This window comes from Lactuca sativa, chromosome 5, assembly GCF_002870075.4.
Source record: "Lactuca sativa cultivar Salinas chromosome 5, Lsat_Salinas_v11, whole genome shotgun sequence".
Lineage (NCBI taxonomy): Eukaryota > Viridiplantae > Streptophyta > Magnoliopsida > Asterales > Asteraceae > Lactuca > Lactuca sativa.
Genome location: NC_056627.2, coordinates 180,692,798 through 180,700,655, shown reverse-complemented (window position 1 = coordinate 180,700,655; position 7,858 = coordinate 180,692,798). Strand labels below are relative to the sequence as shown.

General features: G+C 33.9%; 1 protein-coding gene across 2 annotated transcripts; it reads right to left on the bottom strand.

Moving 5' to 3' along the window:
* Positions 1–416: 416 nt before the first annotated feature.
* On the bottom strand, positions 417–5,901 carry LOC111897624 (lysine-specific demethylase JMJ25). 2 transcript variants are annotated; one of them, XM_042902252.2, is made up of 14 exons: positions 5,769–5,901; positions 5,555–5,658; positions 5,260–5,413; positions 5,013–5,154; positions 4,542–4,605; positions 3,722–4,448; positions 3,289–3,621; positions 2,967–3,129; positions 2,602–2,744; positions 2,236–2,308; positions 2,061–2,146; positions 1,800–1,928; positions 1,301–1,365; positions 417–604 (listed from the first exon to the last, which is right to left on the bottom strand). In XM_042902252.2, exons 1-14 carry the CDS (start codon positions 5,790–5,792, stop codon positions 514–516), a joined length of 2,298 nt encoding a protein of 765 aa, XP_042758186.1. In that variant the 5' UTR covers positions 5,793–5,901; the 3' UTR covers positions 417–513. The 2 variants fall into 2 exon arrangements, with proteins under 2 accessions (XP_042758186.1, XP_042758187.1); XM_042902253.2 differs by having other exon boundaries at positions 1,800–1,919.
* Between the last annotated feature and the right edge of the window lie 1,957 nt (positions 5,902–7,858).

Genomic DNA, 7,858 nt, shown 5'->3' with positions numbered 1-7,858 from the left:
GGTTGCATGTGAACTTAGGAATTGTTTTCTAGTTTATTTGTTTTACCTAAAACCCATCACCTAAAAACTCACAAAGCGTAAGTCTCTTGCCCAAAAGAATACAAAAAAATAGTCATACCTTGAATAAACTATGATGTTATTGTATATCTAAATCAAAAACCAAAAACTCTCACCATCACGGTCCTATTATTCTAACATGATATACACATGCTCAACGAAGACATGGTATCATGATATGAACTAGAAGCATGTAAAAGCACATACACATGCCCAAGCACACAACAAAGATATGTGCCACAATAAGTGCACAAGTAAATAATACATTTGTTGCATAACCGATTTTATACTATGTTAGACGTGCATTGGACTTGTCCAGAGATACAACTTACTAGTGCTCTCATGTCTATTCAAAAGACTTTAATGCTCTAGTCCAATATCTTCCCATGTAATTAACAAATCCTTAATACAAAAATATGTAAGTTGTGTCAACGCTAATCTACCTAATACATTGGTTCATTTTGGTGTTTTTTGGTTGGAGTAAGCAGAATAGTCACCTTCTTCACTAGTCCTTGAACTTTTTCTAATGCCTCCACTTTCTTCAAACCTTCGTAATATTTGGCACAAGAACAAGTCATATCATTGTTGGGAATTATATCTGATAAAAAACAGTCATGATACTAAGGGTTCTTAAAATATTGAGTTCTTGGAACTTGATTAAAAGTAAGAAAACCCTGAGAGTTTTCAAGATATACCGAGGGTTCCAAAAATATTAGAATATATGAAACTTAATAGATGAGAAATGAAAGCTGGGATAGTATATAAACATATGAGAATATTAGGTTCTATTAATAGATAAAAATTTACAAATTTCGGTGTATTTTGTTTTTCTGGAATAAAAGTAAAGACCAACTTATAACGAAATAAGTTTTATCACAAAATACACAAACCAACCAATAAGATATTGGCCATGTTACATTCATCGTAGAATATATGAAACTAAATAGATGACAAATGAAAAGCTGTTACAGTATATCAAAATATGCCAATACTAGGCTCTATTCATAATGAAAAAAATTACAAATTACGGTGTATTAAGAAAACCAACTTATAACCATAAAAGTTTTATCAAAAAATATATAAACCAACCAACAAGAAAATGCCATCTGGAAAGTAAATCAAATAACCCAACTAGTTCAGTGTTTTGTTTATATTTTTCTTTACATTTCAGTTAATTTCCTTTTTGTTTTATTTATGACCAGTCGCAGAGATAAAATTAGTCTAAGAAAATGTTTGAACTTACTTGGGAACCAAATTTTCCAAGTCCTCCACAGCTGCCTCCAACGCATGAAGTGCAATTTTCTTTACCTGTAATTAGCAGCATTAATTGAAACTAGTAAAACTGATAATAATAATAATAATAATAACAATAATTGGAGCCTAATTGACCCTTATGTTGTTTATAAATTATGTTCTAAATTGTACCAAACGATGCCACACATACATTAAAGTCACAAAAGCATATATATTCTGAAAAGAAATACATGAAAAACATCATACCAACATTAGACATGTTGGACAGGCTTTATAATGGGTAGAAGTCATAAGAGTTGTGATGACCAAGCAACAACTTAACTTCAGTTTTATTAATTTTCGTAAGTAAATAAAATATAAAATATTAATGCAAAACGAAATTATTAAAATAACAATAATTTTTTTCGTTAAAAGGTACGTGCAACTTTGGAACCAATGATTAATGGAAAATTTTAATATTTAAAAGATATAAAGAAGAGAATCTTTACCTCCAACGTATCTTCTTTTGCCCAATTATTTTTGGGAAGAAGGCGGAAATCTTCTGTCAACCGAATGCATTCACCAATGTTTTCAGGAGAAACAAAGTTCACTGCAACTTTTATACATGACTGCAGAAACTAAAATAAGAAAGATTTATGCACTTAACACAACACATAAAATACAGAGACCAGTTTAATAAAACAAAGCTATCAAGTGGAGCTAATCTATGCAGTGAAAAGGAATATAAAAACTAGTGATAACTTATTAACCTTTAGATTTCTAACTTGATGGGCACATCCAGCAGGTATAAAGACAGCATCTCCAAGCTTTTGGACAAAACTCCATGCTTCAATCCCTGATCATAACCAAAAAAAATAATGAGCATAATCAGAGATTTTATAACAGTGAAAGCTGATATATAGAGCCTTACACATGCATACTAACCAAACTCTTCCTTGAGCTTCCGTTTATGTTCCATGGTTAAGTAAAATGTTTGATCATGAATTGGGTGTATAACCTGGACCAAAAAACATAGAATGAAAGAATTTAAAAAATTATCATTTAGGATTCTGACACTACACATAAAAGAAATTCTAATAAAAAACTTATTTTTTCGGCTTCAAAATTATCTGATTCACAGCTTATGCATCACAATGGTAGTTTGTGAAATTTTTTATTGTCATATACAATAGAAGAAAAAATATTTAACTTCGCAATAATAACCAACCATGAAAGCTTGAATTTTTTCTAAATCTGGAGAACTAAACACATAACTCCTAGTAGTAAGCATTAACCAAAAACAAGAATTACCTCCTGCAGTGGACGACCAAAGTCATCTTTAAACTCTCTGAAATGTTTTTTGAGATATTCCTGGAGTTTAGGAGTATCTTCCCTCCTAAATATGTCCCACACAGCACCTTCCTCTCCCAGATCAGATCCATCTACATAAATACCTGAAATATCATTATTTCAAACAATGTGAAATTTAGGAATGTTGAGCATGTTAGCAGTTTGAACTTTAATTTGATAGATTATTAGAATTGCTCCACATGAACATCTTTGTAAAAAACTTATATTGCACCCCGCAGCTAAGGCGCACTTACAGAGTCATTTCTTTCTTCAACATTAGAAACCAAACAAGTTTCTTTCAACATTAAAGTAAAAGTGAATGTTACCTGGTGTCTCTTTTTGTTTCTTCAAGACAACTTTCTCAGAAGTAGAATCTTTGGTGTTATCCATATCAAGTTCCTTCTGATCCTGAGCCTTCTGCTTCTTTTTCAATTCATTTATCCTTTTACGGTTGGAGGTCAAAGTTGGAATATCAACCAACACATTCACCTGCATGTCACCATAAAATATATTAACAAAAGTCTTCTTAATGATGCCAAAACTCAGTTCCAATGATACTAAATGAAATCCAACACTAATGATCTTAATGTCTGCCTAAGATTTCAAGCAAAAGAATTTTGCATATTCAAAATGAACAAAAAAGCATACCACATCAGCCTTCTCGCAATGAAGTTTAGTTACAGAGTCTCTACGTTCCAATTCTTGAGCATTAATAGCATAAGCTATATAGATTTTAGGAGCCATGTCTGGCTTCAAAGATTCTTTAGGCAACTTCACTCCAAGATTAAGGTAGCCCTCACGAGGATGTGTATACTCTTTAAAGGGCAAGGAACTGATAAACTCAACACCAAGAACTCGTAAGCGATCTTCAAGTAAATTTACCAGAGGCCAGGCTTCCGTCCATTCATAAATAGGCCACCCTTTGTCATCAAAAGTATAATCCATATACCAAGCAAAAAACTCTTCAAGAGTAATATCAATCTGCATGCATGTCATGAGAAAAGTTGTTTAGGCATGTAATATATCTCTTACTCAAGGTAAACAATCTAACAAAAAACTGAAGTCTTCATGTTTAACCGACCTCACACCAATCTAAACAACGACAGGAAGCCATTTTCATGTATATGTCGTGTTTGGGAGTCTTGCTCTTTGTTTTGTACTTTTCTCTATACTCAATAAATTTAGTAGAGCTTTCGAACATCCTCTTATATGAAAAAACCTGATGAAAAGCACGGCTCATAACCATGGGTTCCGCATTCAACCCAAGTGTAGTTTCAAGAGCATTGCTGACTATTACTGGCTCCCCTTTTGACCAATGCCATTGAAAATGCTTCAAAACTCCAGTTTTAATGTCTATTGCACGTGGACAATACAAGTAATTGTCATTTGAATTTTCACGAGATGCAGCTTTTCGTAACTGCTGACCACCACCATCTGAAGAGCATGTGCACCATTTCTCAGGCATATCCCTCATATCTTCCTCAAGTTTGTGTGTCTTCAAAAGCTTTTGTGCTTTATCTAACAAGTTTGAAACGCTGTCAAGTGGCTTTATGTGAACCAACTCTAAAATACCACAACCACAACCACCCATACTTTTTGGAGGACAAGGAATTCTGCCATCATCCAGAGACTTCCACTCATGAGTTTGCTTTTCCTTTGGTGCAGGATCTTCAAACTCAATGATAACTTCTTCCTTGTTTCCTTGAAGGCTGCCATCTCGCAATTCCCAGCAGCATTGAATGCAAAGATCGTATTGGCAAGAAGGGCAGCTTCTATGCAAGTCAAAAATAGACGTTTTACAGCAGATGCTGCATACATCAGGTGACAATCCAAATTGGAAAATCGTTATAAAACAAAAACCTCAGATACTTGTACAATCATTAAAATGATTAATGACTTACCAGTGTGTGTGTCTATACCATTTGCAATCGACCTTCTTCAACTGTACCTCAACTAATGAACATCCTGCCCACGAAATAAGTTTAGGGAAACCTATAGCTGATTGCCACTTAACCATACAAACCACTCTTTTAGTAAGCAAACTCACAACATCATCATTCCAACTCACCATCTTTCCACATTATTTTACTCAATTTCGATATAAAACCAAGAACTAGCTGTGTATATGCATAATCCTTCATGAAGAATCTATGCAGAGGCCAACCAAAAAACGAATCAAAAGACATTGTTATGTTACTCTTTGTTGGCATGTAATTATAAGACACCAACTTCTCAAATTGAGAGCAATGTTAAAGATTCAAGTTCATGTGAGGTATTACGAGATCAAATATAAAAATTAAGTTCAAATGATAAACAATGAGAGTTCAGGTTAAGAAGTTAGTCGGAACACTAAGAAGATTGGTGAAAAGTACCTCGAATTTCAGACTCTATTGCTTTTTCCTTTATGTGCTCTTCCTTGAGACGCTTCAAGATTGGAACAAGCACATGTAGGATATAAATAGAATATCCAACTTTCTGATCATCATTAGGTCTGAAATCAATCTTCTTTTTGACCTAAAACCACCAACAGATAAAGATTCAGTATCGCATTTCTTTTTTGGGTATGAGTAAAACAGCAATAATAAGTTCTACAACAAAAGATAAGCAGCAAGAACGAACTTTAGGATGCACTCTGTTGGGGCAAGTCATCAAGCCGCAAATGTCACAGCGAACAGCTTTAAGCTGTACCTTGCGTGGACAAGATATACAGTTGCAAGCATCACAGCAAAGAGGGCAACACTCAGAAAACTTCTCATCTTTAATTTTAGGTTCTCTACAAAGAGAATAAGATGAAAAGGAAACGTGAAGGGTTTAAACTGGTATGACAAGTCAACTATACTAATGACCCTTTAAGAACAGGCCTTCAATCAGTTGATCGACTAAAAAAGAAAGAAACTGCTTTGACAAAACATACTCATCTTTCACGTAAGGGTCAAAGAAACGCTTTTTAGTGCAGTTCTCACAGCGAACAATTCGTCCCCTGTTCGTTTGACACTGATGGCACATGTTTGAGGGTACCTGATTTAGATGGAAAATAAGGAGATAATGTTCGATCAAATGTGCGCGAATGCAATCAAGCAGATTTTTTTGAATAAAATAAGAGAGAAACCAGGAACACATAATATTACACTTTCATCTGGACCAGCGTTCATGCTTGAGTTGGTAGCTGCTTCACTTCTCTTATCCTGTTCCTCTTCGCATATACTATTTTCTTTCTTCGGAGCGGACTGCCGGTCTGGAATCAAAAAAAATTTATGCAGAAGAAAGACAAGACGGTGGATGTAATTGGGGTTTTGAGAACAGTGGGGTTGCTGTGGTTTCAAAACAAGGATTCCCGCCTGTTCAACTCGACTTCGCGGGAAAAAGTCTGAGTTGGTTACTGGCCAGTGAGAAGCCTCATGATCATATGATCGGTCACCTCACATTAAAGTTTTTGGTAAGTTACAGAAATGGTCCCTGTCGTTTGTTTAAATTCACAGTTTTGGTCCCTGGTTGAAAAAAATGATGGATTGTGTCCTTATGTTTTTGATAAATTGGGGTATTTCTCTCTATATATAAAATAACTATTTTATCCTTGCTATTATCTTTCCCCTTTTTCTATTACTAGTTAATAATTTATAGTTATAATAAATCAAAAAATTACTCAATTATCCACCTCATTTTGTTGTCTTTATTTTCTTCTTCATCACCTCTTGACCATCACTCTCACCATCTTCATGTTGGAAATAGTTTTCAAGGTCATAACTACTTGGTAGTATTTTTAATAATGACATGGTTCTTTAATAGCAAATATAAGTAACACTAGATGGAGAAGAATTATATGGATTTAGTTTGTTAATTAATTGAGTCTTTAATTAATTAAATGAAACTTATAAATCTAGAAGGGTCTAGGTGTAAGAATATGAAAGTCAATTAATTACCAAAGATAGCGATAATTACTTAATAGGTAAGTAATTATCTTAGGGTTTAAATTGTCCCTTATAAATAGAGACCCTTGGAATCGCATTTTATATCAAATCTTTATTTGAAAACCCCCCAAAATTTAGTGGTGCTCTCAATTCTTGAAAACCCTAGAGTTCTCGATCTTCACGTCGCCTAGCTCTCTCCCCACGCTGTGTAATCGGTCCAAAAACCTTAATCCGATTAGGGTTTGAGTTTGTAGTTGCGTGGAGTTTTTAGTGTTGCTATTTGTGTCTTCGATGCGATTCCCTTAGAAATATATAATGCCTGCAAATGCAAATTCAGGCTACACATTTAAGATATAATAAGATATTATTCAATAGAATCTTCGGATAGGGTAAATCATTAGTCATGCACATCGCAGACTATACAATATAATCCTTTTAAGTAAAAATATCGTTGAGCGATAAAATAATTTTTTGCTAGAAGACTATTTAATATAAATAATCTTAACCAAAGTTGTAATAGATATGACGAGGATTTCGTACATATAAATAACGCTCAAAAATGATTTTGTACGAAGAAGTTATGATGTTCCGAAGTTTTCGCGTTCAACCCTATACGGCAAAATGTGTCGTAAAATATGAATCACGATAAATTACTTATTTTCCTAAGTGATCTAAATGAAAGTCATAGTAATCGTAAAAGAGATAACCTGCATATAGAGAACGTCCAAATATGACTTCATATAAGGAAATTATGATTTTTCAAAGTTTCAATGCAATTGTGTGGACACATAAATGGAAATTCAAATCAGTTGATTATTAACCAATTCAATGTAAACGAGAATTTTAAGAGAATATGAATATGTTTATATAAAGACAAACGATAACGAAATTTGTATGAAATATGTATAATTTTTAAACGGACTTTAACAGTCTAAGTCTATAAAAATATAAATTTAAAAATAAAGTGAGAATTTGTCGATGAGTCTAAAGTAAAGTTATAGTACTTGTCGATAGCTAAGTGCGGATATAAAGAACGTCAAAAACGGAGATCATATGAGAAAGATACGATTTTTAGAAAAATTAAAATTTTGGGTGTCGCGCAAAGGCGCGCGACGCGCAGCTTCTAAAATGGGTGACGCGGACCAACACATGCTCGAAACATGGCATGATTCGGTAGGATGTGTAACCAAAAAGTGTGCGTTGCCTCGAGATAAGCGTGCGGCGCACGCCATAAAACCCTATAAATAGAAGCGTTTCCAACCATTATTTCCTTACACCTTTCTCATATTCTCTCTCAAATCTTTGAGGTT

What these genes read in the sequence shown, in the direction of transcription:
- LOC111897624 (XM_042902252.2), bottom strand. Translation starts at nt 5,792, where the DNA reads ATGAACGCTGGTCCAGATGAAAGT. An exon ending in GAAGCTCAAGGAAGAGTTTG is followed by an intron (nt 2,147 to 2,235) that starts GTTAGTATGCAT and finishes GGTTATGATCAG; the next exon opens with GGATTGAAGCATGGAGTTTT. An exon ending in CAAAAGAAGATACGTTGGAG is followed by an intron (nt 1,366 to 1,799) that starts GTAAAGATTCTC and finishes TGCTAATTACAG; the next exon opens with GTAAAGAAAATTGCACTTCA.